This window comes from Musa acuminata, chromosome BXJ3-1 (genome assembly GCF_036884655.1).
Source record: "Musa acuminata AAA Group cultivar baxijiao chromosome BXJ3-1, Cavendish_Baxijiao_AAA, whole genome shotgun sequence".
Classification (NCBI taxonomy): Eukaryota; Viridiplantae; Streptophyta; class Magnoliopsida; order Zingiberales; family Musaceae; genus Musa; species Musa acuminata.
The window spans coordinates 3,902,350-3,927,202 of record NC_088349.1 but is presented as its reverse complement, the minus strand read 5'-3'; the positions used below and the strand labels follow the sequence as shown (position 1 = coordinate 3,927,202).

Genomic DNA, 24,853 nt, shown 5'->3' with positions numbered 1-24,853 from the left:
TTGCAACAAAAGTAGCACACCTAAGGAAAACTAATGTAACGGTGATAGTTTACATGAATAAATCAGTCATAGTGTTGATTATGCAAGCTAGAAACTATATAATCCAAAATGACCAAGAAGCGTCTCTTGATGATAACATGATTGAATTGGCCAAAAAGTTTCTCTCAATAATGATCCGACCTAATTCATCCAAGAAGTTTCATACGATAATAACTCGATTGAATATGATAACGAAACATCATTTAACAATATAGATAAATCATCCATGGACCTCACCCAATAAGGGACTAACATGGTTGATAACCTACTTAGTGGAACATCATGTCTATACTCTTTTAATATATTGAAATTGCTAGTCATATGTACCCAGCGAGCTAATCAAGTGAGTGATGACACATGTGACTTGACATATAGTCTTTTTGCTTATTATATTTTTGATATTTTATCACTTTATATATATATATATATATTGTGATGTTCTTGGATCTATGTAATTAGAATCGGATTGTGATGAGATCATGATAATTAGATCGATCTGCTTTTAAACATAGATCCTAAATAATCCCGATCATAGGTTACTCGAGAGGGACATCGAGATAACCGGACAGACTATTGTGTTATATACCCATCCATATGATAGATGCAGCTGGTCCCATAGCTGCTCGTGTGAGGACACTAGGGATACAGTACAGGTGCTCATTGGAGAATGAGTTCACTGATTGATCCGCTTACGGAAGACTGAATAGTTGATAATGCCTTATTGTCAAATAGTAATTATGTAGTCCCAGTGGTGTATCTGGTCCTTAGACTTGAGGCACCAAGGATGTCATATATGAGTGCTCTACTCTTTGACACCAGACTTATAGGTTTGAATGTCCCAAATATAGCACAGCCAATTTTCGAGAGTGGTAGTCAACCTTACGAGGGCTATTGAGTGTCGATAGAAGATCATCTACTCTCGGTGTCATGAGAGAAATGTCTCATGTGTTCTTGCTCAAACAAATCCCTAACTAGGGTCATTTAGATTGAGAGAGAAGAGTTCTCCGAGAGAATCTGATTAAAGTAAGACTCGAGTAGAAACCGTATGAGTCGGACAGCACCATGTCCGGTATATGGTCTTTGGAATATTAGATGGATGATGTACTATAGGTATATGGTAACTGAGGATAAACATGTCAAATGGATTGAATTTTCCTGTATCGTCTAGGGACTACGATGTAGTGACCTAGTACGTCCGCAGTCGATGAGTTGAGTGAATTATTATGGAGATAATAATTCACTGAGCCAAAAGGAGTTATGATAGGTATGACTCATGGTCAGCTCGATATTGGGTCTAGAGAGTCACACACATATGATAGACATTACAATGAGTAGATGTTCGGATATGAGATATTCACCAAGGCCCCTATCTTATTGGATATCCAATAAGCCTCTGAATTATTGGATCTCATGGACGAGAACTAATAAGAGCCCAAGAGAGATTATTGGATAGAGATCCACTAATCTAAAAGGCTTGGGTAGATGAATGGAAATCCAATACCTAGTAGGGGATGATCCATTAGAGTTAAGTTGACAAAGGACCTCTATAAAAATAGGAGAGATTCAGCGGTTCATAAGCTAGAGTCTTTGCTTGCCTCTCCTATTCTCCTCCCCCTCTCCACCTAAGAGCAGGCCTAAAGTTTTGAGGAGCATCGTCGCAGCCCTACCGTGTGAATCATTGCTAGAGAAGAGGACACTTGATCTCCTTCGCCCTCTCCTAGAGATATGCAGGGATTCAGAGATATATGATCTCCTTAGGTAACACAATCTATTATATATGCAATTTTAAGTTTCATAGATTTTTGCGCACCAATCTTCGCACGACGATGAACATATCTTTGAGAATTTGGGATTTTGTTTTCTGTTCTTCCGCTGCGCATGTGATGTCGTCCCCAAGATTTCCCAATAGTAACATGATGAAAAACAAATGATATGATAACACGACACGTAGGCAACCAACAACACATCATATTTATTTAGTCGACATATCAGACAGGACCTAGTCTTTACTAGTTAGGCAATGTGATGCTAATAAAGAAGCTGACTCAACAAATTCGTTAGCCCAAAATTGTAATCCTAATTATTTAGCACATGAACTTTAATAGGGAATATTTTAATGACTAATCCTCGTACGCAAGTTGGATACTATAAAGGTGCCGACGTAGAAGAAAAGAACCGAGTCACCCCTCTATTAGGCGATGACATGGGGGAGGTTATGATATGTCAGCTACTATGGACAACAGTCCATGGGAGGTCATTCAGGTAGACCATGTTGACCCCCATAGACCTTTGACCACAAGGGATCATTCGGGTTTGTCCCTCTTTTGTTGGCCTCCGTGGATAATAATCCATAGGAGGTCATTCAAGCCTATTGCCCTTGTGAATAAGATGCTAAGGGAGGATGTTAAGCTCATTACAAATATTATCCTTAGCCCATCAAGTATTAAAGTTGACCCTTAACACTAGCCCAAGGGTCAGACCTTTTTTCCGGAAAAAACCTCTTACACTGTTTAAGAACTTCTTACCTAACTTGAGCATCAGAGGTTTTAGGTCGGTAAACTCCCCTCGATGCTAACTTTTAAGTAGGAATATACCGAGATGACATATACTACCTCAGCCTAACCTCAAGACTACCTCAAGTAGGTTGGATTTACGCGAAGACCACATCGGAGTCACCTCACCCGTGTTAAGACTACCATGAGGGTTCCTTGGATGTCTCGATGCCTTTAGGTCAAGATCAAGTTGACTAACTCATTCCTTGACAATACTCTCCTCAATATTCTATCGCTAGAAGGAGGGTCTTGAAAGCTGTAAGAATGTCCATCTACTAGCTCTCTCAATGAGTGCTATAGTGAAGAAGCTCTACCCCAATCTATAGTACATTTACACAAGGCTGATAGTTGCCCTCATTTCCTTAGGTGAATTTGTCCACCTCTACTCAAATATTGGGGTGCTATTGGGGTGCTACTAGTGCTTGTTTAACAACTCAGGACTCTCACCACTAGGGACAAACATGGGGCACTTAGTTGCTCCCATCGAAGCATTCCTGAATCTCACACATCAAGTGTAGGCGCTCACATGGATGATACAGATGATTGCCCCACTTCTGCCCTAATTGGCCCAATAGACCACGTCATCGTCACAATCGCAGCCAATGTCTCAACCACCATTAGCACTTACACCCGTCGGGGCTCCCCGACTAAGCCAACATCAGTAGCCTAAGACTGACCCTGACCCATTGAATTATCGACAGAAGGAACACCTTGCTCCCCGATGGTGAAATTTAGTGTGCTATTGCACTAAGGCCCGACCTTACTTGAATCGAAGACCCAATCAAAATATTCAATGGATGACTCCTCGAGAGTCCAACTAAAACAGATAGACCAGCGCCTAGACAAGATACACTAGGAGTTCTAGTGGTTTTGAAGGGAAGAGGCGGATGACCCCACCTTGGGCCACTCCTCATTTTATCTAGAGCATCGAAAAGGAGTCAATCCCAATAATTTTTATCTTCCATCACTAGAAGCCTTCGATGGTAGCTTTGACCTAGTAGAGCACATCATTTTTTTTTGAGCTTAAATGTCTTTGTATGATACCCCAAATGCTTTGATGTGTCGTGCGTCTCCAATAATACTAAGTGGCTTGACACAGGAATGATATAGTCATTTGAAGCTACTTTTGATCTTTTTCTTTATCTAGCTCACAAAGAAATTTGAGCTTCACTTTCTTATAAACATGTGTCCGAGGCCCTCAGCAGTAATGCTGCTTAAGTTGAGACACAAGGAGGATGAAACCCTCTCTGACTTTGTCATGCGATTCACTGGTGAAATTCAAGGCGTGCAAGAAGCCCATCCTCCTTGGTGACACAAGCTTTTATGATAGGCTTCAGATCCATGTACTTCTTCTAGTCATTAGTAGAGAAGCCACTGATGACAATCCCCGAGATTCTTCAAAGGGCTAACTAAAATATAGCTGCGAAAGCAATGATCTCCGACAAGTGTGAATAAACACACAAAATGTCACATCAAGAACTATCTCAGACATCAACTTCAGACTCGTTGTAGCGAAGGAAGTATGGTTGACCCGAGGTTACTCATCCAAGGTCCGAGTCAACTCCTCTTAACATGACAAGGATTGAGATATTCCTACAAATAAAGGAGGAGAGACTCTTGAAGGACCCATTACCGATAAGAACTCCTTTGGAAAGAAGTGAAAAATTAAAGTATTATTGCTTCCATGATTATTATGACCATAACATGAAGGAGTATCATGATTTGAAGGAGTAAATCGAATAATTCTTTCATCGGGGGCACCTTGGGAGGTTCATCTGAAAACCCTAGGAACCTTTGCCTCACCCACAAGGTCCGGTGAAAAGATAAATTAATGTGATCATCGACGGACCCATCTCGGGAGGGGATAGCTCCTTGAGGTGTAAAACTTATGCCCAAGACTAAAAAAAAGTGCAAAAATAACTTTCAAGGAAGAAGAGACAGAGTACCTCGAACCAAACTACGATAATGCTCTAGTGGTCTCTTTGAGGATGGTCAACGCTCGAGTGAAAATGATCATGATCGTAGTTTTGCCAATATTTTATTTTGATGGCTTTTAAAAACTTAGACTATTAGCTAATGATCTCTTCCCTACGGTGTCTTGGCTAACAAGATTAATAGGCAACTCCATCTACCTACTTAAGACTATGAGCTTACACGTCACATTTGATGATGAATCCTGCTCCAAGATGATAATGGCCAAGTTCACAGTGATGGATATCCCTTCGGCCTATAACATAATCATTGACTAACTCACTCTCAACTGATTGAAGGTCGTGGTATCCACCTATCACATGGTGATGAAGTTTCCGATAAGAACTTATGTTTTGGGGTGTTGAATATAGAATAAATTGATAACATAAAGAATATTCAATATAGTATATACTCAAGGGCACCATGGCATATACCAATTTGAACTATATGTTTTAGGATGTCGAAGTAGGAGATGCATAAGAATATTACGTTATGCTTACTTCAATTGCTTGCATAAGGACTATACAATATAGAAGATATGCAAGGGTGTTAAAGAATGCTGACTTGAATTGTCGATATGTCAGATATTACAAGAAGATCAATATAACATTATTATTTAAGCCCAACTTACATACTTAGATTACTTTAGGATCAAAGCATGTCGAATTCAGCTTTCTATATAGGGAATCTTATATGTAAAAGATGCATGAGATTGATGGCCGATGCACGTAAAACAAAAGTCTTATTGTGTGATACTTCTCCTTCATAGCGGGCCGGCCCATAGCAGAAGTGGAAACTCACTCAGAAGTCTAAAACCGGTTTCGGATCCAATTTAAACAGCATCCGACCCTTTTTGTGCTTCCCTTCTATTACGATCTCCTCGATGGATAAACCCCTCGAATCGCCGACCCACCCTCGCTTTGCAGAGCGGACGGGATAAGCCGGCGATGGCTTCTCATTATCCGATTTCGCCCGCTGCATCCCGCTTCTCGAGTCCCTCTCCTATTTTCGTTCCTTCGTTCCGCTCGCTAAGAACCAATCTCTGGTGCCAACGATTTAAAAATCGCCTCTCTGTTTCCGTTCCGCTCGAGAACGCCTGTTTCAGAGTTCGGAGCTTGGAATCGAACACCTCTCTTGACGGTGATGGTGAAGCAGCGGCTGAGGAATCAGCAGTGACGCAAGAGGATCTGGAGTCACAGCGGCTTTTCGAGGTGTGGTTCTGTTTTGATTATTATAGTTTTCGGTTGGATAAAGGTGTGATCTTTAGTTTCTTTTCAGTGTCTTCAGTAGTGTAGGAAGTTTCTCTGGCGCTAAGATATTAATTTATGTGGTTTATTTTATTTGGCTAAGATGCGAAAGTCTCATGATCAGTCTATGGTTTATTTTTGCATTTTCTTTCGGGTCTGAATGTGAACGGTGAAATGGTAAGTTCGATTCTTACCAACCTGTGAGATTCACTTTTACCTACTGGCAGCATTTTTGTGACAATGATATGTCCTCATGCTTGGAACATTCTGAATGGGTTTTCAGAAGTTGAAGGGTTTGGAGCAGCATCGTATTGATAAATTGGAAAAGTTTGAGAATAAAGCAAATCTGCAATTGGAGAGACAGCTTGTCATGGCTTCCTGCTGGAGTAGAGCATTGCTGACTTTTCAGGGAAAATTGAAGGGAACTGAATGGGATCCAGAGAACTCTCATAGAATTGATTTTAGTGAATTCTGGAATCTACTCAATTCGAACAATGTCCAGTTCATGGAGTACTCAAATTTTGGCCAGACCATCTCCGGTATGTGATCCATCTCTTTTCTTTGTTCCAAGCATTTTCATTTGTTTTTGAAGTTGCTAGTCTTGTTCTCTGGTTCATTGTTCCAAGTATTTACTGGAATAACAGTAGCTTCATCAACACAAGTATTTTGTTCTCTTTCTTCATTGTCATAGTGCTAATTATTGGAAGTTATGGTCAATTGAAAATCATATATTTTTTGGTTTCTTTTAAGGTATATATGGTGAACTGATACTCAACCACTTTTGCATGATATACGTTGCACATTGATGATTACAAAATCATTAAGACAACTCTACCATTCCCTGGTCGGATTGATACATACTGGTCGGTACTGGTGTGCCAACACACTATACTTTGGCATATACTAGTGATTTGTAGGAAGAGGAAGGAAGAAGAGAAAGCAATGGAGGAAGAGGAAGAAGTAGGAAGAAGAGGAAGCGGTGAAGGAGGAGGGAGGAGGGAGGAGGGAGGAGGGAGGAGGAACCCTACCCATGGCCGACAGCATGCAGTGAGCAACAGGAGGTAGCAGCAGCAAACGACAGCGGCAGGGAGGTATGCTGCACTCCCTGCACATGGAGAAGAGCACTTGCGTTCGCGAACCCTAGTTGTAGGGAAAACCTTTTTTTTTTACAATTTTAATGGGTTGGACCAGATCCCCAACATGGAGGCGGTCCGCGTACCAATTCATGTGCAGAACAGTATGTACTGCCTGTTTCATACTAGTCTGGGCAAAATGTCATTCCATGGTGCCGTTCAGTATGTTCTTTTTGCAATTAACCATTCATTGACTTATATGTTAATTGTCATGTTACGTGTCCCGACATTAAAATTTAGAGTGAAGCCACCTTTTTTGGAGCACACTGACTTTTATAATCATTTCATTATATAGCCAGATTATTGGTCAATCTATAAAGTTATCCATTATCATTCAGTCAAGTCTATGTATATGATGTTGATTTTTGTTACCTTGCAGCAATGAGTATTTTGCTTTTCAGAAAAGGTAGCTCAAGGACATGTTTACCTCATTAAGTTTTACATTCGTTAATTTCTATGTGCTGTTTTTTGTATTTTCAATTAGTGTATTGTTGTCTGCAGTAATCTTGCCATATTACAGAGATGGAAGGAGAGGGGAAAGAAAGGAAAACTCAAATAGAGAAATTGTGTATCGCCGCCATATTGTTGACCAAATGCCAGTTGATGGGTGGAATGATGTTTGGAGTAAATTGCACCAGCAACTTGTAAACGTTGATGTTATAAATGTGGATTCTGTATCTGCTGAGGTCTATGGTACCATTGCAACTGCTGTTGTGTGGTCTATGCGTTTGGCTCTTTCAATTGCTATTTACCTATGGGTTGATAGTGTGATGAGACCAATTTACGCCAAGTTAATTCCATGTGACTTGGGTCCACCTATGAAGAAAGTAAGGAAACCCCTTAAGAGTGATACGCTAGGATCTTTGGGCAAAAGTCGGTGAGTAAACAAATCATATGCTAATGAATTTTTTATCAATAGGCATTTGACAGCTTAATAAAAAGGGATTCACAGTTTTATTTTTTATTTTTCAGAAGAAAATTATTTCGTGTGTAAAATTAACATGAACATTATGTTTTGTTGATGATTGATGTCTTTGGATCATTTCACTTTTACTATTGCTCAAAAAAGATTTACGTAAAACTGTCTGGTCAGCTTTTTCCTTCATATAATGTTTAGATGCAGTAATTTTGGAATATAAGGAACTAAGTCAATGGGTATTTTGTGTCCACGAGGTCTTTGCTACGAGTGTCACAGATAATCAATATTTCTTGATTTAGTGTGCCATTTTGGGCCATCTGTCTCTTTCTAGGTATTCTAGCTGAAGTGAAAAATTCTATTTAGAGAAATATAGAATCTCTAATAGTTATTTATGTGCTTACTTCCATTTGCCCAGTGCAAAATTCATATCTGCAGAAGAGACTACAGGTGTCACATTTGATGATTTTGCGGGCCAGGAGTATATAAAGCTGGAATTGCAAGAAATTGTCCGAATCCTCAAAAATGATAAAGAATTTCAAGATAAGGGTATCTATTGTCCTAAAGGTGTGCTTCTTCATGGACCACCTGGAACAGGAAAAACACTGCTGGCTAAAGCTATTGCAGGTGAAGCAGGACTTCCCTTCTTTGCAGCAAATGGCACTGATTTTGTTGAGGTAAAACTTCATTTCTTTACTCTATGGTTTGCATATAAACAAAATGAAAATCTATGTCCTTGACAAATTGCCACCATTTTGCTACTCAAATGTTGTATTATGTGACACCTTTTTGTTCCCTTCTCTCTGCATGGGTGTCTTACCACCTTGAAACTTTACTCCATTGTAATTGCTATAGTTCTTTCATCTTAATGGTGTGGTTGCAAGAGGTGAAAAAAATTTTCTTTGGCTACTGAAGCAAACTAAATTTAGCTTTTTTTTACTTCTTGTGAAATTAAATTGAAAATATTATATCATGTTGACATCTTGATCTTGCAGTGATTTTATGAAGCATGTTGGTGATCTCTTTTCCCCTTCTTCTACTATTTATTTTCTCGGCTAGGATTTATGATTTATTTTTTTATATCTTTTTCTTGTGCATGCTAATGGTAGATGCTCAAATCCATGTAACCTTTGTAATAAAAAAAGAAAAAAAATTGTTGTTGAGATCAGTTAACAGTATTTGTCATATACTTTTGGTTTGCTTTTCTTTCAGATGTTAGAGATCTGCATCTCTCATGGAAAGTGGTAAATTAATGAATATTTTGCGAAGATACTGTTCAAATTTTGGGTCTTGGTAAATCACATTAACATGAGAAACTAGTTTCCTACTTCTTGTGCAGCTTGACCACTTAAACTCTTCATAAATTGCTTCTGTTCATTATGTTTCTATTTGGCTGAACTTCCTCACATTAATTGATTATTTTTTAGTTGAAAATATATGATAATGGGAGAAAAATTACCATGCAGCTAGATTTGTTATCTATGTATTTTGAAGTTTATTTTTTTCTTGTACAAGATAAGATCTGCTTGGTTGTATATCATGGGTCATGTGTATGTCATTTTGACATAAGATGTCAAAACAGATAAATTCTCAATATGTTCAATGTGTGATTGTCAATATTGACGTGGTTTGTACTTTGTAGCATCTATCCTGTGCATGGTACAATGTGCATAACTTATGCACTCACGTGTTATTTCATGTGTTAAATGATTTACATAAGCTGCATTCAAAGAAAGTTCCCATCCATTTTATAATGATTCTACATATGCACTAAGTACTACAGATTACTGTTTGCTTGGTATATATGTTCCAAGTTAAGCTCAACAAGCATTCATTTATATCTTCTCTGGCAGATGTTTGTAGGTGTTGCCGCAGCCCGTGTAAAAGATCTATTTTCTAGTGCTAGATCATATGCTCCATCAATAATATTTATTGATGAGATCGACGCAATTGGCAGTAAACGTGGTGGGCCGGATATTGGTGGGGTGAGATCTGTTCAAAATTTGACTATTCTTGCCTGCATGTACTGACTGCATCATGGCTTGTCTTATTTTTTGTTAGAATGCTGGTACATGAGTATGGATATGTATTTATTCAAATTTTGCTCTATCTAACATGGTTTTTACACTGCAATAGTCATGGTTTAACTTGACATTTACTTTTTTTGGGTTGCAGTATTTTTTATTGGAAGAAATCTGTTTATAACAAATATTAAAATACCTATTGTGTTGCTGTACAAGTTTAGAAAGTAATTTTGTTTATTGTTTGCTTATCAATGATAATTTTATAAGAACTTGTGCTTTAGGAGAACTGGTACAAACAATAGAAGTTGTTAATGTATTTAGGATAAGTTTAATCCAAATTAGAGCAGAATAAATAAATAATTTTGGCAATTTACTCTGTAGTGAGTAATAGTTACATAGGCATTCAGGAGGAAGCTTTGAAGACGTGCTTATGATAGATTTCCTTTATGCCTATGAGTAACTAATAGTTAAGGAATGCCATTTGTTGATTACAATTAGGAGAGAAGTCATTCATTTTGGCTTGAGCTTCTGTTTCTGTCAAACTCATAGAGGAAGGCTTATGTTTGTGTTGATAGTAAATCATAAATTTGAAGTTCATGTTAACCAACGCTATTGTGGCAGCAGCTAATAAACTTGTTCATATTATGCTCAGAATAAAGAAATACTTTGCAGATTTTCCCATTCTTCTCTTTCTTCTTTTCACCACATAAATCCTGGCAACACAATAAGCCTCATAACTGACCTAAATTTGCCACCACCCATGTATAAATGAGCTGTATCACTTTCCATAGCAGGGATTATTCGTTTGGAAGGATGCCCTACCTTATACTTGACAGTAAAACAAATAACCAGGTTCTTGAAGATAAGTAACAAGTAGTACCTAGTTTTGTATATACTAAAGAAGGTTAATGTAAAATTCAGATGATTATACTAAAGAAGGTTAATGTGAAGTTCAGATAATTTTGTCTAACTTGTCATGAAGAAACAGTGTTATAAAAAACCCGAGTCCCATAAACAAGATGGAATGAACAAGTTCCTCCCATCAGGTATCATAGAAGAATCACCAGTTCAGTAGCTTTTAGCGGTGCCATCACTAATACGTAATGATAATGCTCTCGTTGTATTTTTTCCATATTTCTTTTAATATTTGAAAGTTCCTTACATGGTTTAGGTATATCCATGTGTAATATGTTATACCATGGTTGTTTGTTTTCTTCCTTTTTATTTTCGTAGTTTCTGCTTCAATAACTTCTTTTCGAGAGAAAGACAGTGAGATCCACTCACTTTTCCATGACTTCCTTGTTTACGACAATTAGTAACACAAGAACAAGCTTCTTACAGGGTGGTGCTGAGAGGGAGCAGGGTTTGCTTCAGATTTTGACTGAGATGGATGGATTTAAGGAATCGACATCACAGGTTTGTTAACTTTTATAAATCTTGCCCTTAGCAGACATTGCTATAATCAACTGCTGCAGATTTTAGTTATAGGTGCAACCAATCGCTTGGATATCTTGGATCCAGCCCTTCTGAGAAAGGGTCGCTTTGACAAGATTATAAGGGTTGGCTTGCCTACTAAAGACGGACGACTGGCCATATTGCAGGTACCAGAATGGTTCTATTTCACTTTTTGGAGTTTGGTTTGTTTAGAACTATGTCTGGGGGATTGTTGGTGGATAACCTTTGTATTTATGCTACAACAGGTGCATGCTAGAAATAAATATTTCAGATCAGAAATGGAAAAAAATGTTCTCCTACAGGAAGTTGCTGAACTTACAGAAGATTTTACTGGAGCAGAGTTGCAAAATATACTGTAATTACTTTCTAGAGCTTTGTAAATTTATATGTCCACCTGTCTGGGGACACCTGACAAACTTCTGTTGATGGACAGGAATGAAGCTGGAATTTTAACTGCAAGAAAAGATCAAGACTACATTGGAAGAGAAGAGCTATTGGAGGCTTTAGAGAGGGTTGGTTGTCCCATCTGTCAGAGTACTTAGAAAACAATGATTGTGGCTTGTGGGATTAGTTGAGTCAATCCAGCACCGTCATACACGGTAACATCCTAACTTGTGTAAATTTCTCAGCAAAAAGGTACCTTTCAGACGGGTCAAGAAGACAGTGAGGAAATGCCGGAGGAATTAAAGCTTCGGTTAGCATATAGAGAAGCAGCTGTTGCTGTTCTTGCATGTTTTTATCCAGATTCTCACTGTCCATTTGTAGAGGTTTGTAGAAGGAAAGGTTCAAGCTGCTTACTACTTTATCTTAAAAAACAAATGCCATTTTTAGTTGTTTCCTGTCTTAACATACCAGCACAAAGCACAATGGCAGGTGGTTGGAGAGGCTGCTGCAGCACCAACCAGTGGGTCCAGTGCTACCTCCTTGCCTCTCCAATCGCCTGCCATATGCCTATGTGGGCATAGGATTGGTGGTTTTCTTATTTTGTGGTGTGGATGCCACTTGTGATTCATATAAACAAAATTCTACTTTTGCAGACTGATATCCGTTCCATTCGTAGTAAGCCAAATATGCGTTACACTAAGGTTTCAGGAAAACCTTTCTTGAGGAAATCTGATTATGTAAACTCTATTGTGCGAGCTTGTGCACGTAAGTACCATTTTGTATTTTTTGCTACTTGTTTAAGCAAGTTATCTTTAATTTATTATCTTTATTTTATTACGCTTCACATCAAGGTTCTCCTTACCGGTCCGAATCGGTGTCTTGGCCGATGGTACAGTACGTACCACTTTGTACCAATGTACCATGTGTCGGTACGGTGGGGTGTACCAATGACATGAAAAATAGTCGAAAATAGCTCTAAAATTTTTTGAGAAATAGGAAAAAGTTAGATTAGAGTTTTTAAGTTTGAAATAAATATAAATTTAGTATAATTTTATCAAAAATAATCTAAATTAGGAAATAATAGTGGCACATATCTTTTTCGAATCTTGAGGAGTAGCTTTGTGGTACGTTCTGGACTATCCTTTCGTTAATATTGAATTATCTATAAAGAAATAATTTGAATTGTTAGATTATTTGTTAAATAATTTAAATTTTAAGATTCAAATAAATTAAGTAATTGATTGTTGGATATATCTAGTTCTACCTTCAAAAAGAACGATAGGACTCCATGGGCGGTGGATCGGGGTTCTCGATCTTATGTATTTGTATATTAATTTGATATGTTTGTCAGATCTAATATTGATATTAATCCCACAACATAGTATAATGATACACTGTATGCTATTGGTGCATTAATGTGATGATGGTTGTAGTCTAATTGTCGTGAACCGCATGTGCCAGAGGTGGCTCTTGAGAAAAGTATGATTGTGGCATGTATTGGTGCAAAACATGAAGATTGTCGAAACTTTTACTTTCACCACTGATCTGTTGTTTCGTATCATAATATTGATCACCGTACTACTGCTCGGAGAAGAATGATCAATTATCACCATATTATTGCTCGGAGAAGAATGACCAACTAGCACGTCGAGCTCTATGATATAAATTTTGGGTGGCATGCATAAAATACTACTCGGTCCATGCATCACCCTCAAGCTGTGTAGACGGGACCATTGACTTCTCGACGTCATTTTCATCGTCATTTAAGGCATTACTGTCCATATCACTGCCATGTCTTTGGACTGAGCGGGTTACCGAATTCAATTGAGAAAGCGTCTACAGACCTTCGATCAGAGAGTTCTTCCTCTCATTTAGATGTTAATCCTCCCTAACTAGCTTAATCCAATCCACACATCATAGCTTTGTGAAGTTTTAAGAGAGTACAAATGTGAGAATGAGCGAAAGAAGTGAGTGACAAAGAAGTTGAGAGAGTATAAGAGTTTGAGAGAGTGAAAGAAGGTGAAAGAGGGGGGAGGAAAGGGTTTAAAAACCCTTTCAAATGGATTTTAACGTTAGAAAGGGGCCAAGTCTGAGCTGTCTGTCGATAATAGTCGGATTGCGATACAGAGCCTCTTAGTATATACCACCCGGCATAGGGTGGTCCATGTATCGGTCCCTTGTCGGACTGATATGTGCTGCCCATAATGGGCGATATACCATGGTATGGCGAACCATGCTTCACATGATAAACATTGAATGTTGTTAAAGATACCACAAGAAAATGCTAATAGCAATAATACTGGAAGGAGTTAATCACATTTTGATAAAAGTTATTCCACCTTTTCTTTGGAAGTTTTTGGTAAGGTTATCGTGGATAGTGCTGTTCTTGATCTGTTGACCGCATTTTTTCATGCTAGTCAAGGCCTAAGCTATTCAATTGCAGAAATGTAAAATTTGCGATCTCTAGATATTGGAAAGGACATGTTTTAGATTTTACTATTTATGGTCTAATACGGTGAGCTGGTAAGGAATGACATGGAATTGATAGATGAAGCTTCTGAATTTTGTTGAGTATCAGGATTGAGGTTTCTCCACCCATCCCTCTCTCTCTCTCTCTCTCTCTCTCATGTTTTTTGCGTGCTGCCATGCTTTAAATGATATTGAAGTCCAAATGAAGATGGATGATACATGTAGTTACCTTTGCTAAGCTGCATTAAGGGCTATCTTTTGCAGCGTAGATTTAGATTCGTAGGTAAGATGATTTGGGATCGTCTTTGTCATTATTGTTCTGGCGGATACTTGTTAATATTCTAGGTCACTCTGATCGATAAAGGTACTAATTAAATATTCAAACTATTGTCAATATACAAACAGCAGATATACTGCCAAAAGGGTAGAATTAAACGAGATCATGTCTCTCCAGCTCTTTCAGAGCTATTGCAAGTTTGAGGTGGCATGACCTCAGTTGTCATCTGCCTAGTCAATGACTACTGGGACAAGACCTGAGTTGCTAATTCTCCAAAGGAAGGTTGAGGCAACGATCATCACAACAAAGGGTTTGAAACCTCATTTGATATATTTTTAGCGAGTGGTGGAGACTTTGATAAATCATCGCAGGGTTCTAGGCTTGAATCCTGCTTTTGCCATTTATCCTTTAGAAAAAAAAAGTAATAACTCTTTAGAAGGTGCCAACTAGCTTAGCTGGTAAAGATTTTGATGGTTCATCGTAAGGCCGTGGTTCAAATCCCACTTTTACTACTTACCTTTTGTCAAAAAAAAAAAAGGTAGAATAAACAGAGAAAATACTGATGCAGTCAGTAGTCAAGTGTAATTTTAGTTAGTATCTTGATTACTGCAATATAATCTAGATTAAGTGTTTGTTACTATTCCTCTGTGATTATCAGATAGCTTTCATGATTTCTATGATCATGAATTAGTTTCTTTAGAATGTCAGGACGGCCTTTTAGACTTGGAGTCTTGTTGAAAGGTGTCATGGCTGGATGATTAACTGGGGTTTTGTTTTAGTTAATTGCTCAAAATCAAGCATAGCATTTATACATGAAGCCAAAGGATTAAATGAAATCCAATGGAGGGACAACTCTTCACGTTACCATAGCATGAATAACAGCCAACACAATATGTGAAAAGTAACACCAATAGTCCAGGTTATGGTTTTTCTGAGGTGGAACAATGGTCAGAAATAAATTAGTCCTGTGAGTAATTTGGACGTGTCCTTGTGTTGTAAAACAATGGTCTAATTTTTGGAGTTAAAGAGCTTGGTAGTTCGATTTTCGCTGATCCAATGAAAGTTTCTTCTGTCAAGGATGGATTTAGTAAGCCCTTTTTACTGTTTGTAACATAATATAGTCATTCCAAATTCTCCACCACTGAATTCAATTCGTCAGTGACAGGGGTCTCGAACTCATTCGTCATGGGGCCTCCTGCTGTTCTGATTAGGTCTAAACTGAGCTCCTTGTTTAGTGATTGAATAACAATCACTTGTTTTACCAAACTAAGCTCATTTAATTTTTTAATGCATGAACTATTTTGTTGTCTGCTTGCACAATCAATGGTAGCGAATAGATGATGCTTCTTTTGTTGAAGTTAGACTTCACTGGAATACTGACTGAATTAATATTTCCCTGTTGATTGGCATGGAAAATGGTACTCTGAAATAAAAGGTTCCGGCATTGCTTAATTTCTTTGGTGTATAGAACATACATTATTAATCTGAACATAATCTTCTCGAGAGAGTGGAGAGATCTCTTCAGTATTGTTTCTGAGCATATATTGTAAGGAGATTCATACCTTTTGACCCACTGATATTTGTTCTTTGGTATCAGCTGTTGGTCTTAGTTTGACAGGATTTGTTCCAAATATTTATATTGAACATTGTTTAGGTCAGACTTACTTCCAATCAGAAATGCCCCTTCTTGGCGACCAAAGAAATTGCTCCTTTTTTATGGCACTCCATGTACTGCCCAACAATTCACATGATCTGTAATTCTGCCAACTAGTTCATCACCTTTTAGGATTACTTGTAATTAGAAGTTTTTTTCAATTTTAACCCCCTCATTTCTTTTAATAATAGTTCATGCATTCACCTAATTATTAAATGGAATGATGACTAACTCTTCCATCAATTTTCATGAAAATGTTATATATCTTACATACGTCGATTTACGTATCTTGTCTCTAATGATTTCTCCTTGTGCTCCTTAATAATTTTTTTGCTTGAAAACAGAACCTTATCCTTTTTCTTTCTTGGTTTCTTAAATCCATAGCTAGAGTTATTGAAGAGGAGATATTTGGAATAGATAATTTGTGCTGGATTTCTGCAAAGGCTACCTCTGAAGCATCGACTAGTGCAGAGCGTTTAATTCTCCAAACAGGGATGACTGCATTTGGAAAAGCGTATTACAGAAACCAAAGTGATCTTGTGCTTCATGTACATAGATAAATTCAACATCATTGTTCTCATATATGCAAGATTAGGTTCAGTAAATGGCATCTCTTTTATCCTCCTTGGTAACCAGCTGCAAATGTTTTGGATGCAGCTTGCAGCAAAACTGGAGGCGCTCAGGCATGAATACATGCGTTTTTCTGTTGAGAAGTGCTCATCTGTTCTGAGAGAATATCGTTCGGCAGTTGAGACAATTACAGGTATATTGATCTATTACTTATTCTGACTACATATACCTCAATCAATTTGCTTGAAGGGCTAGTCATATAAACAGGGCAACAAAAAAATTGGCCTGGTATATTGGACAGTGATATCATGTCATTTATGCTGTGTTAGATGTTTTGCTTGAGAAAGGAGAGATCAAGGCGAAGGAGATATGGGACATTTATCGAAAAGCACCACGGATTCCTCAAGTATGTATATCATTTGCGTCCATTATTTTCTTTGTTGCTTGATATTTGGCTTTGATATTCAACTACTTGCGACATAACCTTTTATATATGGTCGATATTGCTCACATGTTACCTTTCACTTTTAGTCATATGCTTTACTCCTCGGTTCAATGGTTTCTTGACGAGTCACTGATTACATCAAAAGAGTAATGCATTTACAGGTGGATAGTGCAAAGCCAGGAACCCAAAAAGCACATTAGTGTGTAAAATGACACTACATGAAACAAATATTTAAGGGGAGGAGCATGGCACGTGTGCATCCCTTGTTACTCTTCTAAAATATCGTGACCTTATCATGAAACGAGTGTTGCAACAAAGAACATGAGTATATATAAATGCTTAAGATATTCACATTTTAATGCAAACCAGAAGACTAAAGTAACAAATAATCAGCTCTGTGGAACCTTTTGAGATCATATTTTGCTTTACATTGATTATATTACTTTAATGATGTCTTTCCTACTGAGTTGATTGTTATGCATGTACTGTAATCTTCTCCTTTCCTTGGTCTTGCAGCAGCATACATCTGCACTAGAATGATCTAAATCACTGACATGTGCACCTGTGAAGTGAGTCACATGACATTTATTAGTCCTTGTTGAAGTAAAGAAACTTCGGATTGAATTTTTAGCTGTATTTAAGATATCAGTTCATCTCCAGCATCAAGAAGCTGCTTCTTTGTGGTTCCTGCCTCTAATGTGTCTTGCTGTGGATGTTAATAAATGTATTTTTAAATTTGTTCCTGTATTTCAAAGATACACCTACATTCTGAAATTGAAACAAATAGGAGTATTTATTATAGGAAGACCAAAATATTCATTAGAAACTATTGATAATATTAAATGCTCGTAATTTAACTAAGGATATTGTTCTAAATTGATGACAACAAAAGATCCACAAGGCTGACTCCAAATAGTTGGGACAATATGGCTTGTTATAGTTGTTGTATGCTGTGCCGGTCTGGTAGATTCCCAAAAACCAGTGTCTTGGTTCATTTGATGCGTTATTTGATAGTTTGAAGTTGATTGAGATTGTAGTTATCCAAGGGTATAAAAATTCTTCATAGTTATCAGGAATATGCTTCTCGAGTTTCTTGGTAGCTTCATATTCAGAATAATTATTCCCATGAACCTTAGCGTTTCATGATCTATCACCTGACTAGAAATCTCTTCATAGGGCAAATCTTTTAAAACTCAACTTGCCATCTCATTAACATACTTTCAACACTAAAATGTCAAACGCATCATGAACACCAGATAGCAAGCGGGGTAGTGCCAATCTATAAGCCACATCTATGACTCTCCAATATTTCGAATGGCCCAATTTATCATTGAACCCAAATTGCATTACCCCATGATTTTCAAAGTGGAATTCCAAATACATCTTTAAACATTAGCATAAATTTTCAATATAGTCTAGTCAGTGCAAATGTGCATCATCATCAATTTCTTGTTCTTGGCAGAATTCTAAATAAAGACTAGGCTTGGCAATCTCAACTCACCAACATCATTCCAACATATAGGGGAGCTACGCCTACACCTTCCATGGAATGCCTCAAAGGGTGTCATTTAGACAACTGTTTGGAAGCTAAGCAAATCAGTATAAGGGTAGATGTTTGTCCTAAGAACTAACAAAATCCAAGACCATTTGTTTTATTCCAAAAAAATAATTATAACAATATATATGTATATACATACATATATATATGTGAGTGGTTGTAGGTCTTTAGAGGAGCATTGAGACTTGAATATCTCTGTAGCTTAACAGTAGTTTATTCATCTTATTTTTTCTCATTCACCTTTGGGATTTACTTCTTGGATAGTAAAATATCCAATTAGGAGGGTGATATCCTTACTAGGTTGGTCATTGGATAAAAAATTATCTAATTCAACGTTCAATCCAACTTATTGTAGATATGGACTAAAATTTTAACCATATAATCTCATTAATGATCCTACTTGATTATTTAATTAATAATACCCTTAGTCTTTTTGTTTGATTGGTACATCTATTTAAAAAAGGATAGATTAATCAAAATAAAAATAATTTATGATCCTTATATGCTCAAAGACATTTCAGTTTCGCTCACAACCCGTAGGACTATAAGTCAAATTAAGAATTTTGATAACCAATTGTTACAAGTTTAGAGTGGAATTTCTAAAGAGACTCGACTATTCAACCGTAAAATTTATTTTATTATTAACAATAACATATTATACATGAAATTAACTATATAAATTTATAAATACTTGGGGATATAGTTGTTCTAAATTGAACTGTCATTGGAATTCCAAAAAGACCATCAACATTCTTATATAAAAATAATTCACGTGTGACTTATCTTGCACATCAAGGCTTGGAACCAATATTGCAATGCACTTATATAACTCATTTACAACTTCTATATTAAACTCAATGGAGGTGTTCTTATAAAAGAATTTTGGATTCAAATAATATTTTGCTGCATGTAATGACTTGTGAAGTTAACAATTTCATATTTCGTCAATAATTACAAATATTTTTTAATATTTTTTTTTATTTTCATCAAAGAACTTTTGAATCATCTTCTTTGTTCTATCCTTAGCCTTATAAATATATCCTATTATATATATTTTTTATCTGCCAACCGAAGGACTCAAACAAGAGACCTCATTACCTTTAATGTATAAACTGTACGATTTTAAAAAGACGACATTAAGATAATATCATCGGCCCTTTTGTCTTTTGCTTGTTTTGCTTGTTTGCTTGTCATCCATTTCTTCGAGGTAAATATGTTTCTCATGTTATGTTTTTAATGATGCATGCTCTGTAATGTCAAGGAAGTAGCAAATCATGTGACACTATATCTCACCAATTCCTTGTTGCCTGTGAATTGTGTCATTATATTCAAAATCCCAGTATGATTATAGAGAAATCCAACAACAAAGATTGCCCTGTTTAAAGTTTTTTTAATGTCAAGAATCTTCTCAATATCCTCCAATATTAAATCAATGCAATGTGCCGCACATGGAATCTAATATAAGTTGTCTTTTTACTCCAAGTAATTTACCTAAGACAAAATAAAATTCTTAAGACTTAGGAGTCACATAGTTTTTCCATTCAAATTTGAGATAAAGTAAATAACGGATTAAAAAATTTAAAAGATAAATCTTACCAACTAACACATTGTTGTTTCCATTGCTGGTTATGACTTGGACGATATTTTGTACACCAATTTCTTCCACTAATTTATTAAGCAATTTATATATATTTTCTCCTCATTTTATAAAAAATGATGCATCTATTGACTTCACAAACATGGTTCCTAAAGAACGATTGGTCATAAAATTAATTATATTTCTATGTCTCCTGTCGATTCAAGCATCTGACATAATAAAGCAACCATGTTTTACACATGATTCTTTGTGATGCTTTAATAAGTCATTTGTATAATTAACTCTTTTTTCAATAATGAAACTCGTAACTCATAATAACTAGAAGGTTTTTATCTCTCACCATATCTTTCAATAACTTTAATCATCCCTTTAAAACTGTTTAAATGACAAGTACTAAGAAGAAGGCCAGCCTGATAGAAGAAGCGAGTAATGTGTTGAATCGTTCTTCCCCTTATTTCCTTATCATAAGCATCACTTATTATTTGTTTGTCTTAATTTTGTTTCTGTTTGCCCCTGTTGCTTCTGTGATCTTTGATACATATATAAGTCCCTCGGTTCCTTTTTACTCTTTTTAACCATTATGACTTCTTTTCTTTTTTTGTCATATACTCTTTTTCCAATTGGATTGATACTTTTTGAATAATCTTCTTCGTCATCATCTCTAATATGTTCAACATTATCCCTGGGTAAAATCCCATAAGATTCATTCCTTTGCATCTTTTTTCCGTCATATAAGCTAATAACTCTTTTTTTACATCAGGTGGACACTTTTTGCATGTTGATGCATTCTTGAAGTTTCATACTTATGCTGTTTTATACGAAAAATACCATCTCTAGTAATCTTATCATAGAAAATGCAAGTAATTGCATTAGGATCTTTAGAATCCTTTGATAATTGTATTTTCAAGTTAGGATCCTTGAATTTTTTTTTATGAATCTTTTGAATTGCTTTGTACACTTGTCATTAATCCTCAAACCCTAATAATAGTTCTAAATAAATATATATTAGTAGTGCTAAAATCTAAATAGGGACTATTATATGATAACAATTGTTAACAATCTATTGTTAACGATATTTAATCTATTGTTAACAATAGTTAGAGGGGAGAAAAGAGTCACCAACGGTGGAAATTGGGGAAGGAGAGAGCGGCGGTGATAGTGGAACTTTCGGACGATGGTGATGACGACAAAGGAAGCTTCAGACGACAGTAGCAGTGGCGGTGAAGGAATCTACAGACGACAGCAGCAACAATGGAGAAAGCTTCAGACGTCAGTAGTTAAAGCTGGGGACGACGACGTCGTGGGCGGCGGAAGCTTTAGATTTGTCCGTTGGTGGCGGAGTAAGCTACGGTCCTCTCCCTCGATGGTGGAAGGAGCTACACATAGAAGCAGTGGCGGTCCTGTGCGTCGGCGGAGAGCTAGTGGTAGAGGAAATGTCGACAGTGAAGGCAGAGACTATGTTATGGTTTAAGGCTCGGGGTCACGAAAGGGGGTGGGGGGTGGGTTTTGCAACTATAGTAATACTATGTAGTTGAGTTGGTTCAATTGAACAAACTAGCTACTCGAACCAAACTTACTAGTCTGGTTTGGTTGCATAGTCTCAATCGGGCACTCGCCTGAGGTACTCGGCGCCTGGTTTCAGACGAGTGCCTAGGTAGTGCTTCACTAAAGTGCATTGCTTGGCTAATCTGAGGCGCTTGGGCCTCGCCTTGCCTCACTCGAGCGCCTGAGCACCTATTTAAACCCCTGGTTTAAAAATAACATTTATAGGATTGGTTAGAGAATATTAAAAGCAAAATGTAAAAGAAATTACCAAGGAGTAAGGCCACACAAGAATCATCATATAATAACATAATTTGGGATCTTATATGGTGTATAAGTAGGTCTTAGATTATTATGATATAAACGAGATTTTCATTGATGAAAATGATCAGAAAAAGAGGGTTGTGAATGAAGAAAGAAACCTGTATTTAACAAGCGTTTTACTGAAGTTAGGAGAGAGAAAGGATTATAGGAAGTAGGGCAGTGTAAGTCTTAGATTGGATTTGTACAAGTCAATCTGTTTATTCTGCAGAATGTGAGATGGTGTGCATCATGAGGCACAACAATCTTGCTCTGTTTCTATGTTTGTGTATCTTCTATGCTAGTTTGTCCTTGCAAAGTAAGATTGAGATTCTATCAATGTTCAATGTGGAACTAAACTTGCTGCTTTTTCTTGTATTTGTTTGGTCCTGGTTGCAGCCTCCTGTTCATCCAGTTGATGAGTATGGAGCACTTATTTATGCTGGAAGATGGGGAAATCATGGTGTCTCTCTTCCGGGGAGGGTTACCTTTGCACCAGGATATGTTGGGTTTTCCACATTTGGTGCACCCAGGCCTTTGGAGGTATGTCATTGTACATAATGATAACTATCATCTGAATTAAAAGTGATCCTTCATGTTGTAGCTAATTGTTTTCTTTCTGTACAGACACAAATCATCAGTGACCAAGCATGGAAGTTGATTGATGACATTTGGGATAACAAAATAAAGGACATCAAGAATGAAGTCTCTAGGCAGATTGAAGAAGACACAGAAAGACCACAGCTTTTGCTGGCTGACCACTTCCTTTGAGACTAAATACACTTTATCCTTATATGATTCCCATCCCCCCTTGTGAGTATAAATTTGATTTAATAGAATATTTCATGATTAGCAAGAAGACAACATGAAGATGTGTTCTTGCCTTGGAACTTAGTTGCAATTTCATGCTGGACTTGTTGAATTCTATTCAGGTTTTATGCCTTGAGAGAAAAAGGAAACCTTATGTTTAGGTTCTTTCTTGTAAATGTCTAATGTTTTTCCACAACAGGTGTGATCAAACTTAATGGAAAAAAAAATATCATCATATCAACGTCCAAGTCTTGATTGTTTCTGAAGTTTAGTTAGGTATTTATAAGATGTGGAAGTTTTTTCTCCTATTACATTCATAAGTTTGAGCTAATCCATTCATAATATTATTAATAGATGTATTTCAGGACTGGGAAAACCAAGTCATTGAATTGATGCCTTGTAATTATTGTTAAAAGGATTATGTATGGATTTTCTTTTCACTTGTTCATACAGAGGTGCATGCTTTTTCTTTGGTAAAAATAGATAAACAAATATATAAAAATGTAACAGAAGATGTGCTAGTTTCAAGAGTTTTATAGACTAGAAAATTTATTTGGATTAATTTCTTTGAAAACTTTACCAACTTTAGGCCTGAAATCCAATTTAAACAAGAATCATAGGTTTCCAATTCTTTTAAGTTGAACTCTTTTCTAGATGCAGTTCTTGGCATGCTCCTAAATCATCAAGTAGAGTGCAGTACCTAGCTTTAATATTAAGTGGCTCAATCTTATTGTGCAGTTAAACATCTGATGAATCACCTTAATATGATATTAGTGGCTCAATCTTATTGTGCAGTTAAACATCTGACGAATCACACACACGTCCGTGGCAGGTGTCCAGGTGAAGCAGTTTTGCTCATGATAAGTAGGCACTTTTGCTCTAAACTCCGGCCAGGCTCGGATGTGTGCGGTTGTGTTGCATAAATTCTAAATGAAGAGTGCATTCATGGAGGTTTCTGGCTGTGTCATCTACCTTATGTTGCTCTCTACAAACAAGTGCATGTTTGCTCCAGTGAGTCAGGATTTATATGCCAAACATCTGACAAAAGTGAGATATGTTGTTCCAGTCCTCACTACCTTATTCTGTTCTTCACAAACGAGGGCATGTTTGGTCCAGTGGGTCAGGATTTATATGCTAAACATATGAGAAAAAGCGAGATATGTCGTTCCATCATCACCATTTATCGAACAATACATTATATTTTGTGGAACAGTCAGGAAAAAGTGCCCGAGGTCTCATGTTTTTGTATCGAAATGTCACTGACTGATCTGTTAGCTTTGTAAACATCATTACAGAAATCACGTTTGGCATTTAACTCGTGATCCAAGTTTTATTGATACGGAACACCTGATTTATGTTTGTTTCCTACATAAAATCCAAATGGCATTTGCAGGTAGTGAAACAGACGATCATCGCTTTTGCGTGGCCAGTATATTTTAGCATATAGAGAACTCCACATCTGATAACGCTTGTTTTGGGTGTCTTGTCATCTCATCTCCATATATGCTTTACACACAACACACAATCTGAAGTGTTCTTGTTCTCGAACACTGTACAGTAGTAGCCTGTAGCAGCACCTCAAAGCACAGCCCCACATTTGGTACATGTTACTCTCATGGAAATAATTTACAACATTAGATCGGTTTGCATGCTTGTTGTTACAATTCTCTATCCTTTCAAATTAAGATATTAGCACTACCTGTGTAAACAAATCACATGAAGCTCTCTATTCACATTTACTTGCTTTGAGGCTCTGTGATGGCTGAAGCAGCACCATCTGGGAACCGTACCTCGCCGAAATGAAGCATCAGCGTGCCGTGCCGAGAGCTACTCACCCGGTTGCTGCCCTGCCGGATTTCTTGTGTGTTCTCGTGAGTCCAAGTCGCTCAACCTGGAACTCTTCTTGTTTG

At 37.0% G+C, this 24,853-nt stretch overlaps 1 protein-coding gene across 2 annotated transcripts; it reads left to right on the top strand.

The window, feature by feature from the left end:
- The first annotated feature begins 5,446 nt into the window (after positions 1 to 5,446).
- On the top strand, positions 5,447 to 24,282 carry LOC103987109 (probable inactive ATP-dependent zinc metalloprotease FTSHI 4, chloroplastic). 2 transcript variants are annotated; one of them, XM_065137200.1, is made up of 17 exons: positions 5,447 to 5,773; positions 6,093 to 6,348; positions 7,444 to 7,819; positions 8,277 to 8,535; positions 9,712 to 9,843; positions 11,224 to 11,298; positions 11,358 to 11,483; positions 11,583 to 11,692; positions 11,771 to 11,849; positions 11,967 to 12,104; positions 12,375 to 12,486; positions 16,506 to 16,669; positions 16,779 to 16,884; positions 17,021 to 17,097; positions 22,533 to 22,676; positions 22,761 to 22,946; positions 23,776 to 24,282. In XM_065137200.1, the coding sequence occupies exons 1-16, from the start codon at positions 5,510 to 5,512 to the stop codon at positions 22,902 to 22,904; spliced, it is 2,562 nt and encodes an 853-aa protein (XP_064993272.1). In that variant the 5' UTR covers positions 5,447 to 5,509; the 3' UTR covers positions 22,905 to 22,946; positions 23,776 to 24,282. The 2 variants fall into 2 exon arrangements, with proteins under 2 accessions (XP_064993272.1, XP_064993271.1); XM_065137199.1 differs by having other exon boundaries at positions 23,739 to 24,282.
- The last annotated feature ends 571 nt before the right edge of the window (positions 24,283 to 24,853 follow it).

Bases quoted from the DNA above. Each gene is read 5' to 3' on its own strand.
- LOC103987109 (XM_065137200.1), top strand. From the start codon at position 5,510: ATGGCTTCTCATTATCCGATTTCGCCCGCTGCATCCCGCTTCTCGAGT. The intron at 12,105-12,374 runs GTTTGTAGAAGG...CTACTTTTGCAG, and splicing joins CTCACTGTCCATTTGTAGAG to ACTGATATCCGTTCCATTCG. The intron at 22,677-22,760 runs GTATGTCATTGT...CTTTCTGTACAG, and splicing joins GTGCACCCAGGCCTTTGGAG to ACACAAATCATCAGTGACCA.